General features: G+C 46.2%; 1 protein-coding gene across 18 annotated transcripts in view; it reads left to right on the top strand.

Moving 5' to 3' along the window:
* Positions 1 to 20,381, top strand: part of SLC7A6 (solute carrier family 7 member 6) — a 33,515-nt gene that overhangs the window by 5,564 nt on the left and 7,570 nt on the right. For 9 of the 18 annotated variants that reach the window (XM_081512872.1, XM_081512873.1, XM_081512859.1 and 6 more), the window contains 6 exons: positions 3,758 to 4,316; positions 14,337 to 14,462; positions 16,484 to 16,628; positions 17,254 to 17,377; positions 17,575 to 17,678; positions 19,878 to 19,974. In XM_081512872.1, the coding sequence (XP_081368998.1) occupies positions 3,794 to 4,316; positions 14,337 to 14,462; positions 16,484 to 16,628; positions 17,254 to 17,377; positions 17,575 to 17,678; positions 19,878 to 19,974 (1,119 nt within the window). In that variant the 5' untranslated portion in view covers positions 3,758 to 3,793. Of the gene's footprint in view, positions 1 to 2,924; positions 2,980 to 3,757; positions 4,317 to 14,336; positions 14,463 to 16,483; positions 16,629 to 17,253; positions 17,378 to 17,574; positions 17,679 to 19,877; positions 19,975 to 20,381 lie in introns of all 18 variants that reach the window. The other 9 variants (XM_081512869.1, XM_081512868.1, XM_081512865.1 and 6 more) reach the window with 2 other exon arrangements.

The following is a 20,381-nucleotide window of genomic DNA, read 5'->3' as shown; positions in this document are numbered from 1 at the left end:
TTTCTGTTGTCTTGGATCAGCCTCAGCCTTAGGCAGGCCCTGTTGCCCTGGGTCTGGGGAGTGGATCTGTCTGGGTGAGCCTGCCACCTCCTATGGTCTGGACCAGAATTTCCTGCCCCTCCCTCAGCCAAAGAGGGTGGTTTTATTTTTCTTTCACTCTGTCTCAGCTGCCTTGGGAGTGACAGAGTTTGCCCATTTCCCAGGGGTTTAAGATTGTATTCTTTAGAGAAGGGAGCAGGTGGACCTTTGTATTATTCCCAGAGCAGTGACTGCTTTCCTCCTCCAGACCAGCCTGCCTGAGAGGCTTTCTCTGATGCTGTATTTCCCGTGAGCACCCACTGAGGTCTCACTGGAGAAAACCCTTGGAGTGTCTATGGCTCTTACTTGACTTTTATTAGTAATGAATTACTAAACTTGACATTTAGTAATTTATTAAATATTGTACCTGAATTCTTCTTTCCTGCCTGTATGGTGGTTCCATTGTTCTCCTTCTGCCACAGGTAAGCCAGAGCTTGCATCTCTCTGGGGGTACTTGTTTTTCCTTAAATTTCAGTCTCGTTGGTTGGCCTGTAACCTCATCTCGCTAATGACTTCAAGAAAAGTTATAGTTCTGTAGATTATCTGGTTTTTCTTGACATTGGAGTGGGAGTGATGCTTTTCTCAGCTTGCTATATCTTAAGTGAAAGTTAAAAGTCAAGGCAATTACATTTCATATTGTTTTGAAATTTTCCAGTGACATGAGCTTACCTCTCTTTCTCCCCCTACCCCATGATAAAATATTTATTTGGTCTTTGTCCACTGTTCCTGTCACACAGCTCTTGAAATTTTCCTCATAAGAGCCATAGAGGCATCTTTTGTTATAATATTAGTTTTGTTCCCAGTTCCTCAAATAGCTCCAGATCAATAAAGGTTAAGTGGATGTCTTTTGTTATTTATATAACAAGCCTCTTTCAACACTCATGAGTCTATGTCAATGAAGTGATTTTTGGAAGCATCTAGATCCTCTAAGGATGAGGGTTGCTTGCCCCAGGAACCAACCCTGTGATTAGAGGGTTGGAAGTTTTAGTTGAGGTCTGACCTCCTGGGGAGGGAGAGGGTCTGGAGGTTGAATCAATAATCAATGGTTAGTGATTTGATTAGTGTTGCTTTTGTAATGAAGCATGCAAAAGGAAACCAAAAGGGCAAGTTTTGGAGATCTTTCCATGCCTCTTTCTCCATACCTTGCTGCCTGCATCTCTTCCATCTGGCTGTTCCTGAGTTACAGCCTTTACTATAAACTGGTAACCTAATAAATAAACTGTTTTCCTGAGTTCTGTGGGTTGCTCTAGCAAATTAATTGAACCTGAGGAGGGAGTAGTAAGAACCTCTGATTGATAGCTAACTGGTCAGAAGCAAAGGAACAACCAGACTTGCAATTTGGCATCTTAAGTTGGGTGGGAAAGGGCTGTTTAGTAGGATTGAGCACTTAACCTGGGGAATCTGTTGCTGCCTCCAGGTAGATGGTGTAAGAGTTGATTAAACTGTAGCAGACACTAGATCTGCTTGGTGTTGCAGAACATACACGTCTGGTATCAGAATTCCAAATAGAATACCTGGTAGCCCCAGCCCTCTCCCTGCTAGCGAGGGTGATAAATAGGGGAAGGCCAGGTTTCTCTGCTTGCCTCCACGTTGGGGTGAGTGAAAAAGTACCACCTAAGTATCTTTGCACTTTTTTTTTTTTAAGGAATGTAAGGGAGGGGAGAAAAAGACCTTTTCCCTTCACCCACTTTAGGTTCCTTGGGTGGGGTGTTGTAAATTAGACTGGCAAAAGACAGACTGATGAGAAAAACAATCAAGTTTATTAATATGCATAGAGCATACACATGGAAGCACTCACTGATGAATGAAGACCCTTCACCTGACTCTTATGTGAGACGGTAGGCTCCTCTGGTGTTTCCTAGTTTTGTTTTCACGCATATCTGGGCTCACCTGACAGATACATGAAAACAAATGTTTTTCCACATGCTTGCAGAGAGTCACCTTCATGGCTTGGTGCCAGGAGTGAAAGGCAAAGTGGTGCTGCCTTAAAGCCAGGCCTCATAATAAGCAGAAGTAGGCTGGCTCAACTCCTCTGGGAGTGGGGGAAGGGTTATTAATGGCCCCAGAGAAGCTTTTTCACTTTGGCTGAGGTCTAGACTCTGGAGCAGGGCTGGGGCAGGTAAGGCAGGAGTTTTGAGTGGGGCCTGTGGAGATTGGAGTTTTCTACTCACTCTTGAGTGGCTGTGGTTCACTTGCTCTGAGCTCCATGAGGCAGGACTCCAGCCTACCCATTTTTGTGACTAGATGAGAAGCTTCTGGGAAGATGATGTACTGTTCCCATTCTTATTCCTGGAAGTTATCTCTGTGACCTTAAAGGACTGACGACTCCTGGGTGGAATCAAGTGGCCTATCAGATTCTTTCCTCCTGAAGATGAGGAAGATGAACTAGGGGTTGGGGATCTGAATTCCCAACTCCTAGGGCACAGGAATTGAAGGAAAGAGAAGGTCCTGCTGAGTGCAAGGTCAGGAAGGTGCTTGCCTTCCTCTGACAGATTCTGGGTTTTTCATCAGTAGGTTGGTATGGGATCTAGCTTCCTTGAAGTTTCTGGACTGGCCCAGTCGTTATCCAAAAGTAGCAGGTGTGTGTGTGTGTGTACGTGTGTACACCATCTTCCTACAGGTTGCCTTCCAATGCTGGATCTGTGGATAAGAGGAGCCTTACAGTTTTTGTTTGGCTGTCAAGGTTCTGGGTCCTGTTATGGGGGAATCTCTTTGCACCCCCAGGTGGTAGTGAGGGGTGTGCTGAGGAGGAAAGCAAATAAGCCAAGAGCAGATGAGTCTCACATTAGGGTGCCCCCTGGATGCTCTTTCTCCATCTAGTCTTATTATGTTATCCCTCTCTTTAGGGCACTTTTGAAAAAGAAAGGTATTGAACGGGCAAGCAGCAGTGTGGGAAGTAAGGTGAGTGTTGTGGACATAGCAACACATGGGTGTATATTTTCATGGAGTTTCTCTCCTTGGTCCAGTCTCTGCAATAGCGTTATGTCCTTATCTTTAGCATCTTCCTAGCTCTTCCCATCACATATTCATGTTGTTTGCTGGCCTGAGAGTAGCTATAGATCTCTCCACACGTGGCTAGAGACTGCAGAAGTGCCTGTTTATGTTTGGGTAGAGGTAAGTGGGCATGGAAAGTGAGAAGCCTATCAGGCTGGCTAGTGCTGGAACTTTGGTCTTCTCTGCAGGGCAAGTTTGCAGGTTTTAAGTTGTCAAGAACAGAGCAAAATAGAGAATTGCCTGACAGTCCAGTGGTATGGACTCTAGGCTCTCAGTGCTGAGGGCCCAGCTTCAATCCCTGGTCAGAGAATCAAGATTCCACAAGCTGGGCAGTACAGCAAAAAAAAAAAAAAAAGGCCAAAACCCAGAGCAAAACCTACATTTCAGGGAGAATTTATACTATGGAAAAACCTAATGTTAGTCTACCCTGGGCATCCTGTTGGAAGTCACCATCAGATGGTGCTTGAGCCCTTTTGTTGTCTTTCTTGGAGCAGTGGAGGTCAGCCTGCGTCCATTTCTCTATCCTGTGGTGGGAACTGAGACAGGCTCATTGTATTTAGGTCTGTATATGAGTCACGCTGTCCCTACATAAGAGGTGGGCAGGGAAATCTACCTGCTTTGCAGGTCTAAACTAGAGCATTATCAGCCATTACCCTAGACTGACAATACTTACATTCTTTGCCAGGCTGTAGTGAACACAGGTGTGAAAGAACCACTTGCCATGGAAGCCAGGGAGCTGGAGAGTCCCACACCCACATACCATCTCATTCCTGAGGCCAGCCAGCCCAGGGAGGAGGAAGGTGACCGCATGCTACCTCAGCGGGCCACAGAAACTATGCAGCTGAAGAAGGAGATCTCTCTGCTGAATGGCGTCAGCCTGGTGGTGGGCAACATGATCGGCTCAGGAATCTTCGTCTCGCCCAAGGGCGTGCTGGTCTACACTGCCTCCTACGGGTTGTCGCTGGTCATCTGGGCTGTTGGTGGGCTTTTCTCCGTTGTGGGTGCCCTTTGCTATGCAGAACTGGGGACCACCATCACCAAATCTGGAGCCAGCTACGCTTATATTCTTGAGGCGTTTGGGGGCTTCATTGCTTTTATCCGCCTCTGGGCCTCACTGCTAATTGTTGAGCCCACCAGTCAGGCCATCATCGCTATCACCTTTGCCAACTACATCATCCAGCCCTCCTTTTCCACCTGTGAGCCCCCGTACCTGGCCTGCCGTCTCCTCGCTGCAGCCTGCATGTGTAAGTCTGAGGGCTTGGTGGGGGAGTGTGTGTAGGGGGTGATTTTTATAATGCTAATGGTAATTTATACTTGAACAGCCTGTTTTGCTTTTTTGTGTACGTATTGGGAAGAGAGGCATCTTAACTTTTTTGATGAAGCAGTTTTGCCGAAGTCATTTGTTCCTGAGATCAGTGAGGGTAAATGATAGGGATGGGGGAAGTCTGAACCTGTCTATGGCTTTTGGTGCCTCCCTTTCCTTCCACTTTTGGCTGTCCCTGAGTTCTGTTCCTTAGTCTACGTGACAGGTTGATGAATGTCTTATATTTGTCTTGCCAGATGTTTAGATTGGTGTCAATATGGCTAGTTGTAACTTAACCCAGGAAAAATCCCTCAGTGCTGAGGCCTTTATTCTGCTACTGCAAAAAAAAAGTTGTTTTGCTTCCTCTCTTTTAATCTTAAACCAGTTTAAAGCCATCAGTGAGGAAATGGTCTTCTTTAGACTATAGGGATCCCAAGACTTTCTATCCTGTAGGCTTACGGTGAAACCACTCCTTCCTGCAACTTCTACTCTCTGCAGGCCGATCTAAGCAGCAGGCACCACACCAAAATGGCTTTTTCCCATTGGTGTTTCAGATTTCTTTATGCAGACTGTGTAAACAAGCTCCTTCTGCAGCCAGTAAGGAAGGTGACTTCTTCACTATATTTGGATTTCTGAGGACAGAACCTGAGAGATCCCAGTGGATCTCTCTATATCTTCCTTTTTCTTATGAGGTAGTAAGGAGGAATTTTGTGTTAAATCACTGGACGAGAGAGAAGATTATTGTGAACTCAGTCCAGTAAAGCTAGTGTTTTAGCTAAGAAGTGACCCAGAATTCCCTGTGTCCCTTAGCACGGTGCTGCCAGAGGCACTTAATTATACTGTTTTTTTCCATATCTTTGGTTGCAAAACTTTGGCAGTATGTGTGGTTTATCCAGTGTTAAAAATAGACTGACAGTACCTTGGAGTTAGCAGTAAAGGATTGTACAATATGCTGTGCTTCCTGACTTTAAGGAATTTATTAAAGACAGATATTAAAAGAAACTCTTGTACAGATACCCCTGGGAGGAGAGAAGGTGGTTACTCAGCTATGTATCTGATAGGGTTTCACCAGGGGTCTCTAGCCTGACTGAGATCTCTAAAAAAGGCAGTAATTTTCTGATTATAAAACATGTTTGTTAAGGAGAAAATTAAATTAGCCTCAAATCACCTGTAATCTACCCCAAGACAAGAGTACTTTTAATAGTTCTGTCACATTTCCTTCTGTTATAGAATTGGAACCATATTTTGTATATGACTTTATATTCTACTTTTTAAACTTAGTATATCATGAATTTCCCTCCCTTTTGTGAAATGTTCAAAAGCGACATTTTTAAAGTAATATATATATGTCTTCTGTTTTATATATATATATATCTTTTTATTAAAAGATAATGCATAGACCCTACAGACAATTAGAAAAATGCAAAAAGAAAAAAGAAAATTAAAATCACCCATGATTTTACCTCTGAGAGAACTATTGTTACTATAAATCTTGTGTGAAATACCTCTCAGTATTTTTTTTTTCTGTTTATTCATCATTTTAAAAAAAGTACCCTTGAGATCAGAGCTTCCCTGGTGGCTCAGAGGTAAAGAACCTGCCTGCAATGCAGCAGACATAGAATCAGTCCCTGGGTCGGAAAGGAAATGGCAACCTACTTCAGTATTCTTGCCTGGAGAATCCCAGACAGAGGAACCTGGAAGGCTATAGTCCATGGGGTGGCAAAGAGTTGGACACAGCAACCCTTATGATCATACTCTTTGTGATTTGTATACTGCATTTAAAAAAATTTAATATTAAATCCCTTTCATCAAATATTGCTAGAAAACGTGGTTTGGGACACAGAAGTAGTTTCCAGGCAGAGTAATGGTTAAAATCATAGACTCTCTAGGAATTCCCTGGCGGTGGCCTAGTGGTTAGGATTCTAGGCTTTTGCTGCCGTGGCCTGGGTTCAGTCCCTGGTTGGGGAGCTGAGATCCTGCAAGCTGCTCTGCCTGGCCAAGAAAAGGCGGCGGCGGGGGTGGTGGTGGTGGTTGTTGTGGGGCTTCCCCGGTGGTCCAGAGAGGCACCTCACTTCCACTGCAGGGGGCGTGGTTTGCTCCCTGATCAGGAATCTAAGGTCTCAGATCTTGCATGCCATGGAGAGGGGGGGTGGGTTGGGGAAATTATGGGTTGGGAGCTGGGGAATAATAGGCTCCCATGCTAGACTGGGTTTGATTCCAGCTTTGCCATTGAGTAGCTATTGACCTTGGAGGAGATAGTTAACTATTGCCTTAGTTTTCTTGTTTGTAAAATGGGAATACTGATTGTACTGTTGACTGAAAAAAAAAATACACAACCTAAATGTTGAGAGTTAGTTTTTATTTGGCAGACAAAACTGAGGACTTAAGCCTGGGGACAGCATTTCAAAATAGCTTCTGAAGAGGTAAGGGAGGAGCCAGGATATATAGGAATTTTAGTAACAAAGACCAGTAGTTGGAACATCAAAAGATTACTGTTTTTCATTTGTTTTTTTTTTTGCCTTGAGGCATGTGGGATCTTAGTTTTCCGACCAGGAATTGAACAGATGCCCACTGCAGTGGAAGCGCAGAGTTTTATCCGCTCGATCACCAGAGAAGTCCCAAAAGGTTACTGTTAATTAAAGAAAACCAGATATCTCAGGTTAAAGAATTTAGTGCTTTTCTATTTATGAGAAAAGTCAGGGGTCATTGACATCCTTCCTTTGATATGTACCTCTGCTTTTTCATCCTGAGTCTCCTCAGGGTACTCTGTCAGGGAGTGGCTGCCTACTAGTTGGTAGGCAACTTGTTTCATCCTGAGTTCCCTCAGGGCTCACTGAGGGGCAGCTGTAATGGCTTGATGGCCGCAGCATCCATTGTTTGGCTGATAGGGCAGGCAAATTTTTTTTTTTTTCCAGTTTGTTGATAATGTCTACCTGAAAAGATTGTTGTGAGGAGTAAATGAATCAGTACACATATAGTACTTCTCTCTGCCTGGCATGTAGTGAGTGCCTTATAATATTATTATTAAATATAATGCTGCTATGGAAAATCTTTGTATAGAAATCATTTTAGGAGTTTTTTCATATTCTAATAGGGTAGAATTATATAAGAGAAAACCCTGTGTTTAAAGAGTTAAACTGTTTTAAGTTTCTTTGTGTCTTACACAGTTGCTTTTTAGGTTTTATTAATCTGTACTCTTTCTGAGCACTTGTAAGTGTCTGTGCATTGGTCTGGTGATGGCCTCAGGATGAGTTCCACGAATAACTAAATCAGATAGTTCAGTCATGTCTGACTCTGCGGCCCTGTGGATTGTAGACTGCCAGGTTTCTCTGTCCATGGGATTCTTCAGGCAAGAATACTGGAGTAGGTTGCCATTTCCTTCTCCAAGGGATCTTCCCAACCGAGGGATCGAACCCACATCTCCTGCATTAGCAAGTGGATTCTTTACACAGTGCCACCTGGGAAGCCCTAAGTCAAAGGGCACTTCTGTACATCATTTTTCATATAAAGAAAATCTTTATTTATTAAATCTTTTTTCCTTTATGATTTTTCCCATTGTTTTTTGTGCTTAGGAAGCCTGTCTCCACACTAGGAGCTAATCTTTTGATTGGAGGAGAGTCTTCACCTGTTAGAAAATGCGGTTATATGTAAAACTTCTTTCATTCAGATGTACCTTTACTCAGATTACTCAGCATTTGAATTCCTGAAAACCCTCTTTCTAGAAACCAAGGCTTTTCAGTAGGCCTGAGGGCAGGAACTTGTCAAAGCTGTGGCCAGGTTGTTAAAACCTTGTCCCATCCTAACAGACTAGATTCTACGGCTCAGTTTACTTTTCTTCTTGGAAATTAGGGTGTAGAATTAGGCTGAGGTATCATCCAGCTAAGCTGGGGTGTGCTGGAGGGAGCCTCCTTGGGCAGGGGTGATACTGAGAGCAGCCTGGTCTCAAGAGATACACATGGGAAGAAACCGATTATGTCATAATTAGGGCAAGAAACAAAGATCTCCACTGAATCCATTGTGAGGCTTGGGTAGGAGAATTAAGTTAGTCTTGAAACTGAGACATGACAGGGATCCAGGTTGTTAATTGGAAGACTGCCTAAAGAAGTTATATCCATGCCAGGGTAGACAATTAAGGTTTCATCCGAGAAGAAGGGGTCCAGGCAGGCTCCATGTAGCTAACTCTAGGTTAAAGCTGGAAGCCTATGGCTCACAGACTAGACTTGGTCCACACATTTATTGGGCCTATACAGTGTTCTAAATAATTTTGAATTACTTGCCAACATTTAAAAATCAGGACTTGCCTTTTCTCTTGAAAAATCAAGAGTTCTGGCAAACTTGGACCTATATTCCATCCTGACACAATCAATTGCATTTGAATAGTGGTTACTCCTCTAAATAAAGCATATAGTCTCCCATTCACCCCAGTCCTCCACTCCCTCTTATTTTATATCCAGACATACTTGTCTTTGCTCATTTATATTACCTTCTTGGGTCCTGAAGGCACTGCTATTTTAGATCTTGTCTTCCGACAACCCCCCACCCCAGTCCCAGGTTACACTGACAGGCAGATAGATCCAAGCAGCTATTGTTTTTTTTTTTTTTAAGTTTCAGATTGTCTTAGCTACTCATTTTATCAGAACAGTGGTTCTCAATTGGAGGTGAGTTTGCTCCCCAGAAGACATTTGGTCTGGAGACAGTTTTCGTTGTCACAACTGCTTGGAAGGGATGCTGCTGGCATCTAATGGGTAGAGGTCAAGGATGCTGCTGCTGAACATCCTATAATGCACAGGACAGCCCCGCATGACAGACTTCTCTGGCCCAAAGTGTCAATTGTGCTGAAATTTAGAAACTGTCATTCTCCTCATATATATTCTGGGATCTTGGGCTCTTCTGTGGTTAGTAGGACCTCAGGCTGCCCACTGAACTCAATATGCTTGGGGCTCTAATTCACTTATGGGACTGCGGGGGCAAATGGCACTTCTTGAGGTTCATAGTTCCTTTCTCTGGCCAGGTGACCAGCAGTATTTTTGGTAACACTGCTGCTCAGCATTGTAGGAGTACTTGATTTGCCTACAGAAGTGTGTGTTTCTGGCTTAGGTCTTGGTGCATTTATCTATGTGGGATCCTGTTACGTAAACTCAAATACATTATTGAAGAGTATTTGCCATGAACTGACATGGAAGTCAGTTCAGTACTGACACCGTGGCATCAGCAGAGGTCTGCTCACAGCTGAGACTCCATTGTCCCCAAGGGTTTATTTGGTAAGGCTGACAAGGAAGGAGGAGGAGGAGGGGAAAGAAGAAGGAAAGGGAGATAGTCAAGGGTGAGACTGCAGTGAGGAAACACGGTGTGATGTCTGAATGGCTTCCTCTTGCCTTTTGCTGTCTTGGACTCATGCCTGGGCAGGGTTCTTTTTTTTTTTTTTCCTTCTGGGCAAGGTTCTACTCTGAGCAGGAAGGCTTCTCTCTCCTATTTTGGTCAGTTGTTGTTACGGATAGACAGCTTTCATATTCTGACAGTAACAGGCCTGAGGAGGACTGGTCTTGACAACAGTTGCTCAAAGGTCCTGGACTCTAACTCTACATATAGTTTGAATGTTTTGATAATAAGATTCAATGTATATACTTGTGTAATTAAAAAAAAGGAGGCTTTTTTTTTTTTTTATTAGAAGGCAGGTACATATCCATACACATGCCCAGAGGCAGCTTCTGATTCTGAGAGCTCCATTTGGAAGGGTTTACTTCTCCTGGACTCTTATAGAACATTTTTCTCCTAAGAAATTCGTAGATGTTTGTTTCTGCTTCTTTTTCTTTTCCCACTTTGTCATTGTTGTTCAGGACTGTACTCCTCTATCCTTGAATGCCCCTTTGTCATACCCAGCTTGTTTGTGGGAGGAATTGGGAGGTTCCCTCTCCTTCCAGTGCTTATAGGAGAAGGAAGCTGTGACAAGCTGTGTGTTGGTCATTCAGTCGTGTCTGATTCTTTGTGAAGAGTCTAGAAGTTCTGCAGCTAGAACTACAGCTTCAGATGCTAGGCCATCTCCTTATCAGCAAGAGGCACAGTTTTGTCTGAGGGCACATGGATTAATCAGGATTAGTTTGGGTTTCAAACAACTGAAAGCCAAAAGGAACATGGCTCAAGCATATCGAAATTTATTTCTCTCACATGTTAAAAGTAGGCAGTGTGGGGCTGGTAGAATGACTTCATAATTCTTCAGGGAGTCAGGTTCCTTCTTTCTGTTTTATGGCTCTGCCATTCTCAACATGTGACTTTTGGCTGGTGGTCAAGGATGGACGCTCAAGCTCTAGTCATGTCTGTGTGTGGCTAATGGGAAGCACAAAAAAGGAACCTCTCACCCATCAAAGATACTCCTCTAAGGTCTTATTTATGTGAAACTTTGCTTATATCCCTGGGTTAAGCACTTAGTTACTTGGCCATACCTGCCTGCAAAAGGGGCTGGGAAATGTCATCTTTATTGTGGGCAACCGGACTCCAGTTAAAATTTCTATTACTAAGGGAAGATGGAAGAACAGATACTAGAAGATACATAGCCATCTTTGCCACAAAGACTTTGGGGATTCTTTCTGCTTAGGGATTGGGTCTGGGGCTTCCCTGGTGGCTCAGATGGTAAAGAATCCACCTGCAATGCAGAGACCTGGGTTAGATCCCTTGGTTGGGAAGATCCCTTGGAGAAGGGAATGGCAAACCCACTCCAGTATTTTTGCCTGGAGAATTCCATGGACAGAGAAGCCTGGTGAGCTATAGTCCATGGGGTCATAAAGAATCGGACACGACTGAATGACCAACACACACACACACAGGGGTTGGGTCTGCATCTGCTATTTGAGTATTTCCCAGTAACAAGCCCCTAGAGAGCCTGAAAAGACCCTCACATGGGTCCCACAGTCATTGGTGCAGGTTTTCAGCAAAGAAATGAGATCAGGGAAAAGTGAGGACTTGGGTATTTTCACTGTGGCAGTTGAATTGTGGCCTCCAGGCTCAGCCTGGTTGTCTGGTGCTTGAGCTCTGATAGGATCCTTGGTGCTGGATGGGAATGGGAGTTCTGGGAGGCAGGAGGGGTGGGGGTAAGATGGTAAAATTTTGTCTCTTAATTAGAATCAGGAAAGCATTTGAGGTAGTTGGCTTTTGCTTGGTATGCTATTCTTGGAGCTCTGTGTTCTCTGGCAGGGCTGAGGGTCTGGTGAAGCAAGCGAGGCTCCTGGGGCCAGTACTCGCAGGTTTGCCAAGCTATCCCGTGACAGTGAGTGCCTCTTTCACTTTTGTGCCATAGGCTCCTTACTCACCTTACTCTACTCTTGGCCCTGCTCCCTGGCTACATGTTATTTTAAATGAAGTACTTTTATTGAGAAAGAAGTGTATGTGCATGGTAAATAGGTCAAAATATAAAAGGGTGTACAGTGAAAAAAATCTGTCTCTCAGCTGTAGTCTTCCTCCCTGAGGCAACTGCTGTGAGCAGGCTCTTCTGTACCGTTCTGGCTGGCCTTTGAGTAGGGCTTACAGGGGCTGCTGAGATGATGCTTTTACTTGTTGAATTCCCACTGTGTGTACAGAGGACCAAGCCATGGGGGCAGTTTGTAGCAGGATGGAGGGAAGGAGAAGGAGCAGAAGCCAGAGGAGAGAGTGCCTGTCAGGTGGCCAAGGAATGTGTGAGCTTCTCTCCCCATCCTGCAGTCGCATCTTGGTGGTGCCAACCAGAGCACAGTAAGCACAGCCAGGACATTGTGAGATGCCTTTTTCCCCATGTGTGTGGCCATCTTTCTGTCTCTGTCTCTTTTTTTGTCTCTTTGTCTTCATCTCTGCCTCCTCATCATTGTCTCTCCTCCACCTCTGTTTTGTGTATATTTCTGCGTCTTTTATCAGTCTTTTTTTCTCACAAGCTGCACAGCTCCTCACAGACTGCTGTCACTTCTGCTGCTTTTTGTAGTCCCGCTTCCTTCCTCTGCTTTTTGTGGCTTTTCTTCCTCTATTACAAGGGCTTGTGTGTGATTTTTTACTTGCTCCTGACCCAGCTGCTGTTCGCTAGGTTCAGTCTCTTGACATCCAAACTCCATATTTTTGGCAGAGATGATCAAATAGGCTCAGCTTGGGTCCGCTGTTGGGCTCTACCAGCTGTGATAGGGTAGGGGGAGCAGTTCCCAAGAAGGGGCCTGGCAGGTACTTCAAAATATGCTGACTCTATTGCACAGGAGTCTGGATTACTGGTGACTGTGAACTAGGTAATCCTCATTAGTTGATCCAGGCTTAGCTCCCCACAATGAACTTGGATTAGCAGGACAGGTCCTTGGAAAGACTTGCCTGGCAATGTGCATTCTTTTGGTCTTCTCCCCTCCCTTTTGGCCATTATTTGACCCCCTACTGCCACACATCTTTATGACTGACTAGCAAGCACCTGTATCATTTGCCAGAGTACTGCATGAAAGCTCTGTAAGTGCCCTGTGGAGGCTGTTCAGCCACTCATGTTTATAACCACATATTAGCCGATGGCTCTCCTCTCCATTTGCGTGGAGGAATGTCCAACTTTCTGAAAGTTGCCTTGCTCCAGGGGATTGGCAGTTAAATAAAAGTCGTCACCATCTTGATTCCAACCACGGTTCATCAGTTCCTGTATTTGCTTGGCAATAAGCTTAAGAAAACTGTATGCCTTTGTTTCCCACTAAGAATTTGTGATCTCCTTGGGAGTACCACCCAAATGCCTGAGGGAGAGAGAGGGACCTTCCTCTGACAGGTGTCCCTATGGCCATAGCACGCAGTTCGAAGCTGTGCTGTGAAGTGAGAACATGGTAGGTTCAGGGAGAGAGAGCTCAGGCAGGAGCTGGCTGATGTATTTGGGCAAGGTTTTGCAGAGGAAGTGGGGATTGAGTTAGACCTTGAAAGTGGGACTTGCTGTTGGTTAAGGCAGGAGGAGGAAGGGAGGACATTTCTCTTCTGTGTGTATCCAGCATCAGTACAGAGAGGGTCTGCTGAAGGAGAGTGCGCAGCGAGGGTAGAAGTAGGCAGACGTGGCCAGAAGGATGGGCCCCCAAATTTTGTAATAATACTTGAGGTTCCCATAAAACTCATTTTTGGAGGCTAGGGGCCTTACTTAGAGGTGTCACTGTGGAGCCCCTTGGATATTGTTTTCATGTTCTCTCCATGGATTAGAGCAGTCCCTGTATAGCAGGGCTAAGGTGGTGGGAGCCCTAACACAGGACCAGATATCACTGAGGTACGTGAGGAGCTGGGACATAAAGCCAGCAGTGCTGGTGCGAGTCCACGTCTCCACGGGCCTATCTGAGAATTAGGATGTTTGGATAGCAATGGTGGTGGGGGAGATCAGTGGGGGCCATGTAAGCTTGGGAATGATAACTGGCGCCTCTCAACCTCAGTTTCCTCATCCAGAAAATGGAAATAGTAATGTCTGTGTTGTGGTGTGAGAGTTAATTGAGAGGATGTATGTGAAATTGTCAGGCACATGACAGACTTTTTAAAAATAATTACATGCAAGACATTGCCTGTCTAATTCCTCGGTGACCTGCCACCTGCATTTAAATTGACCTCATTTGTTGTTGTTGGGCCTCTCTCGTCCGCATTCTTCAATGTGGCTGTGGAGACGGCTTATGCCCCATGGGATTTGAAACTTTGGGAGTCTCAGTGGGGAAGGGTGGGTGAAGTTCACCATTCCTGGGCCTGGGGGGAATTTCCAAATATGGTTCTGGCTGTCAGGATGTATGAATATGTGGTAGTACATGCCTTTGTATCTTGTCAACAGTGGTGGGATGTTCTCCTCTCAGCTGGGGCAGATAGAAGATGTCCCCCGTTTGCCTGTTCTCCTGGTTCTGACCAGTCCTTTGGCCTCTTTGCCTTAGGCAGACAGGATACAAATGATGTGCTTTGTAAAGAGAGATTGGGTGTCGGTGCCCTCGTCTCACTCCTGCCACTGACTTTGTGGTTTTCTTCCTAGGTCTGCTGACATTTGTGAACTGTGCCTACGTCAAGTGGGGCACACGTGTGCAGGACACGTTCACTTATGCCAAGGTCCTGGCACTCATTGCCATCATTGTCATGGGCCTTGTTAAACTGTGCCAGGGTAAGGAGACTCCCAGGTGGGAAGGAGGGTGGGTGACTCTGGGAGTTTCCCTGGGTTCCTTGAGAAAAACATGGAACATGGGGACTCCATTAGCTTTACTGCTCAGCTCTTTCTGTGTACCTGCTAGACTGTGTCAGTGAGAACGGGAAATCTGTTCTTGGGTTTCTTGGGCCTCCATCCCTTTGTGGAGGTGGGAAGTGTTACAAGATGTCAGCCAAGGGCCTGGGAGCTTTTGAAACTTAGGTTGTAATTGGGTCATAAAAGTGATCAAGATAGAGTGAGCCCTGGTTCCTGTTTTTGATCTGTGACCACAGGCAGTGGGGAGGAGGGCTCAGCCCTTCTTGAGAGGGGTGAGAGGTGTATGTGGTGGGGAGATGGGGTCTGGAAATGAGTGGTTATTTTGCAGTCTTTACTTTTCATCTGGACTTGCTCTTATTTAGCATTCCCTCCCAGAGTTAGCGCTCAGCAAAAACATTAAAACATTGCAAAGATGGCACTGACTTTTGTGCATGTTGACTTTAGAGAGCTTTTCATTCCTAGACCACAGCAGGTTGGCAGTGAGGGTTATAGGCCTCCCAAGATCCCCTGACCCCTTAGAGAAGAAGCCTTGAGGTATCCTTGGCCAAGGATGTCTTGATCATTAGACAGCCCAGTTCTCTAGGGCGTCTTTCTCTAAACTTGGCTGTGTTTACAGTCACCCGAAGAGCTGAGACTCCCATCTCAACCCATCCAACTCTGGTTGGTTTGGAGTTGAAAAAGGTGTGTTTTGGGGAATTCTCTGGTGGTCCAGTGGTTAGGACTCTATGCTTTCACAGCTGAGGGCCCAGGTTCAATCCCTGGCCAGAGAACTAAGACCCTGCGTGGTGCAGCTAAAAAATCAAACAGAGAAAAAGGTATGTTTTTAAAAAGTGCCCTGGGTGAATCTTAGGCAGCTGACCTAGAACCTTTGTGCCTGTGTGCAAGTTAGTATAGTCAGCCATCTGGATGTTCCTAGAGTCTCCGAAACATCTTGGGATCAAATTGGGTAGTTGAGTAATTCTCCCCCCAAGATCTGTGCCCTAGGGAATAACTGCCATGCATGATGACTGGCATGCCTGGGGCTCGAGAGTTTCTGTTTTCTTTCCTCTTTGGTGCATACCCAGCCCTTTTGGCCACATTGAGGGATGGGTCTAGGCCTTCTGAGGAGGTCTCAGGAGGCTTCTTAGAAGTCTGGGTCTTATTGAAAGACAAGACCAGAGTGTCTAGAAGGTCTGTCTCTTGGACAGTGGGGTGCTGTTCCCTTGGCTTGTAAGTGTGTGGTCTCTGAAGGCCTCAAGGAGGCTGACTTGTCTAGGGAGATTCTCCAAAGGTGGAGGTGGCCCATACCTAACCGAAGACCCCATGAAAAATAAGATCTCAGTTCCTACAAAGCCTACCGTTTCCTGTGAAATAACCACTGCGAATAGAGCAAGAGTTCTTTCCGTGAGGCTGAGAAACCCATTGAACCAAAATATGCAGTGGTCTGGGCCAAGAGAAGTAGTTCCACAGGAAGATCTAATTGTTAATGAAAAAATGATTCCTTTACGTGAAAGAGGGTTCTTTCTAAAAATAGGAGGAAGAGCTGTGGCCGACCGCATGGTCTCTTGCAGGAAATGGAAATACCTTAGGGCTTTCAAAGAGGGGTTATCACTTGAGAAGGCAGCCAGGAATGCCTTTTTTTTTTTTTTTTTCTGAGATTGTCTGGTTCTACTGAAGGAAAATGAAAGATTCAGAAGGAGTGGGTGGGATGGTGAAGTGCAGGGAGCTGGAGGTAGTGGTTCTTTCGGTACTAAATTGTTTTTCTTTTTTTTTCTTTTCCCTGCCTGCTTGCTTTTTCTTCTTTTCTTGATGCTCCTCCTTTCTCCTTTTTTCCCCATCTACCTTTCCTCTTTCTTGCTGCCCTGTGCCCCCTCCTTTTTCTCTTTACATCTTCCATCTCTCCTGTCCTCCTCCTCCTCCTTCCTTTCTCCTCTCTGCACCCCCACCTGCCTTTGCCCCCACAGGACACTCTGAGCACTTTCAGGATGCCTTTAAGGGTTCCTCCTGGGATGTGGGAGACCTCTCTCTTGCCCTCTACTCTGCCCTCTTCTCTTACTCAGGTTGGGACACCCTTAATTTTGTAACAGAAGAAATCAAAAACCCAGAAAGGTAAAGGCAAGATCCCACTCTCCTCAACTTGGCTGGAACTCCTGCTGATAGTGGGTACACTTGCCCCCTCCCACCCCTCCTCCTTCGTCTCTCATCACTTCTCCCTGCTCCCCCCTTTTCCAGCTCGGAGGAATGAGGGGCTAGGATGGGAGTAAGGAGGGAAACCCCTGGCTCCTCAGCCTCACGTTAACATTGGAGGATCCCCAAGGTCCTTCCTGGAGGAGAGGTCCTTCGGTGGGCCACAGCCAACTCAGCTGGGGCTGAGATGTTAAGACCTTGCACTGGTGCTGACACTGAAGCCTGAGGAGCCAGAAGCTTAGTCTGAGCAGCCAGGTCCCCAGCCTGGCCTCCAGTCCCTAGAGGACACTGCTATTCCTTCAGAGGGACCCAGTGGTCCCATTGGGACAAGGATCAAATATTCATCCTGAGTCATCTTCACAGAGAAGGGGCTTTCTTCCTCTCTCTCCTAGTAGGAAGAGCCCGGGGCATGGGACACATCCTGCCCTTAGGCCATGTGGGGAGGAGGAGTCAGCCTCAAAGATCCAGAGGCCAGGGAATTCCTGGGTAGCTCTGACCCTCAAGGAGAGGTTGGTTCCAGGTAGTCCTGTCTCACTTGTTCTGACAGAAATTTGCCCCTGGCCATTGGGATTTCTATGCCAATTGTGACACTCATCTACATCCTGACCAATGTGGCCTATTACACAGTGCTGAGCATTTCTGATGTCCTCGGCAGTGATGCTGTGGCTGTGGTGAGTCTCTTGAGATCTCATTTGCTTGTCATCTTGTGATACTGAATGGCTGAATCTTCTGTTTCTGCAGCCACTCCAGGTGCTGGGTCTGGGCCTGAGGGTGAGCTTTGCAGCAGTGACAACATTTGTCCTGAGAGCTTCAGGAAGCTGTGGACACCCTGTCCTGTGCTGAGTGCCTTTCTGTGCTCTGTCTCCAGACATTTGCTGACCAGACGTTTGGCATGTTTAGCTGGACCATTCCCATCGCTGTCGCCCTGTCCTGTTTTGGGGGCCTCAACGCATCTATCTTCGCTTCATCAAGGTACTATGTCTCTGCTTCACCGATAACACACCTTAGTATTTAATTCTCTGAGGGTCTAGGTGAGTCCATTGGAGCCCCTTTCCCTTCTCTGTCTCTTGGACTTGCAGAGTGCGTATGCGATCGTATAGTGGTTAGTACTCTGTGTTGTGTATGCGGGTGTGCACACGTGTGCTTGCCTTTGCGCAAACATTTGTATGCTGGTAGCTCACATTTTCACCTGAGGTGAGGACAGATTGGTGAGAGGTCAAGGGAGGAAGGCAGTAGCTTGGACAGTAGCCATCCTGTTGGGGACCAGACTCTATGTTCCTGTGGATTACGCTGCAGGCCTAGCACAGGATTCATTCTTGTGATGAATGATTATTGAGCACTTGCTGTGTACCTGTACTGGTACAGGACGACTCTGCCCCTCAAATCATAGAAAACACTGAGGCCAACAGGTGGGCTCCAGTCTCTTCCCCACACAGAGACTTACCTGTTAGAGCACTGTTATTTCAGAGAGAAGACTGATTCTGCCACCTGATCCCAGGATTCCCAGGTTCTGGCTCTGCCAGTTGCCCCCAAATGCTTAGGTAGTAGGTACATTCTGAGCTATCTTGTGGCATTGACAGGATGAAGGTATAGGACTCGGAATAAGAATGTGGACCTGCACATAAAGTGGACTGCAGCCATGTCAAGATAATGCACAACTGTTTCCCCCTGTGTTACCTTCTTCACTTTCTCTTTATTACCCATTCTGCTGTCTTTGGCTTTGAGACACCTTCGCCTCACTTACGCGTCCTCTCCAGCATTCCACCTGCTGTACTGCTTCTCTACTTCAGTACAGATACTAGCCTTGTGAGCCTCTGACATCCTTCCAGGTGATACCAGCAACTCCTGTGGCTCCACCTGGATGGCCCATAAGTATCTCAAACTTAACATGAACTCTACCTGTTCTTGTCTCCAGTTGTGATCCATCAGTCCTCCTTACTTGGCCCCTTTTTTTTTTCCTTTTCAGTGGAGGGGGCGTGCCACACAGCTTGTGGGATCTTAGTTCCCCACCCAGAGATTGAACCTGGGCCCTCAGCAGGGAAAGCCCAGAGTTCTAACCACTGGACCACAGGGAATTCCCAGCCTCTTGGCCTCTTGATTTTTCCCTTGGTGTCCACCCTCGTTTCTCAGCCTCAAATACATGTGCAGACACAGAAGACCACCAGATTTGTCCTCCACCAGTGTGTCCACCCTCATTCAGGCCCCCTCTCTTGTGCGACAGTTGTCCCAGATGACCTTCTTGTCTGGCCTTCCCCCCACACCTTGGCCTCTCCCTGCTTTAGTTGGCCTCAGTGATGCCACCAGAGTCTCTATGTCAAGTTCAGTCAAGCCCTTACTTCAGAGCCACTGCTGGCTCTTGGTGTTAGTTCAGTGTCCACAGCATGGCCTCATAAGCAAGTTCTTCCCAGCACACTCCTCACATACCTTATCCTGGAACTACGGGCATTCTAGTATCAACCTTCAAAGAGGCTACACCCTTTCATGCCTCTAAACCTCTTTTGTCCTTGCCTGTGTTGTGTCCCCACCCAACACTCATCTTCTGGAAAACCCCAGCTCTTCTTCCCAGCGCAGATGTGGTCATCTCTTGGGGAGTGTTTTGTTCCCCAGCCCACCCCAAGTCAGGTGCTATGTGCACCATGATGCTGCTGACTACCTGGATGCTTTTCACTTCTCAGCTGCTCTGTTTCTAGTCAGTGGAGCTCTTTAGATGCAGAGAGGAAGTCTCTTTGAGCCCCAGGATCTCCCTGACCCTTTATGTATCAGGAGCTCAGGGAAGATGAACAGAGATCAGACAATCAGATGTCTGGCTGCCCTTCTTTAAAAAGCCGTTATGTTAAGTGGGAAGTCTGTGGGGTGCCAGAGTAGGGTACCCCAGGGAAGTGGATTGGGGTGCCAGTGGGTGATGGCAGGGTGAGGTTTCAGTTGGGTGATGGTGAGTTGCATAGCAGAGGCATGAGGTTGTCAGTGGGTAAGAGTGGGTCATGGCTTATGGTGGGGATATCCATGGCTAAAGGAGGTGAAGGTTGGCTTGGTCGTGCATAGAGAACATGGGAGGATCCTGAGAGACTGCCCCCTGCTGGCTTCTGGGTCTGACTGAGCCTAGTTTGAGTGAGGAGTGTGGCTGCATGGCTGAGTACAAAGATCTTCCTGACACATTTCTTGTCCTTCCAGGTTGTTTTTTGTGGGCTCCCGTGAGGGCCATCTCCCGGACCTCCTGTCCATGATCCACGTTGAGCGTTTCACACCTATCCCTGCTTTACTGTTTAACGTAAGCTGTGCTGGGGAGTATGGGGATTGGACATACCTGTGTGGTACTCCTGCTGAGTCTTTGAGAGGACTGGTTGGGGGGAGGTATACTAGCTTCTTGGGGTACTTCCTGAGCCTCTCAGTGTTTCTTTTTCCCATAATTTTTAAAAATGTAAAAATAAAACATAAAGAAGGCAAATGCTACAAAAGAGTATAAAAGTGAATTAGTCAGATTTATGTATCTCTTCAGTCAGTGGCTTCTTTTTTCTCCTCCTCCTTCTAGCTCCTCATTTTTTTTAAAATCATACTTAGAAATCCAGGCCAGTGTACACCAGCTACCCTAGGAGCCTCTGTTCATATCGTAGGCATCATAGATTTCTATATAGTAGATGGCATTAAAGTGTTTTCTTTCAACAAAATTTGTAAATG

Source organism: Giraffa tippelskirchi, chromosome 7, assembly GCF_054371585.1.
Source record: "Giraffa tippelskirchi isolate mGirTip1 chromosome 7, T2T-mGirTip1v1.2.pri, whole genome shotgun sequence".
NCBI classification, from domain to species: Eukaryota; Metazoa; Chordata; class Mammalia; order Artiodactyla; family Giraffidae; genus Giraffa; species Giraffa tippelskirchi.
The sequence above is the reverse complement of the archived record's forward strand: the minus strand, read 5'-3'. Positions and strand labels throughout refer to the sequence as shown.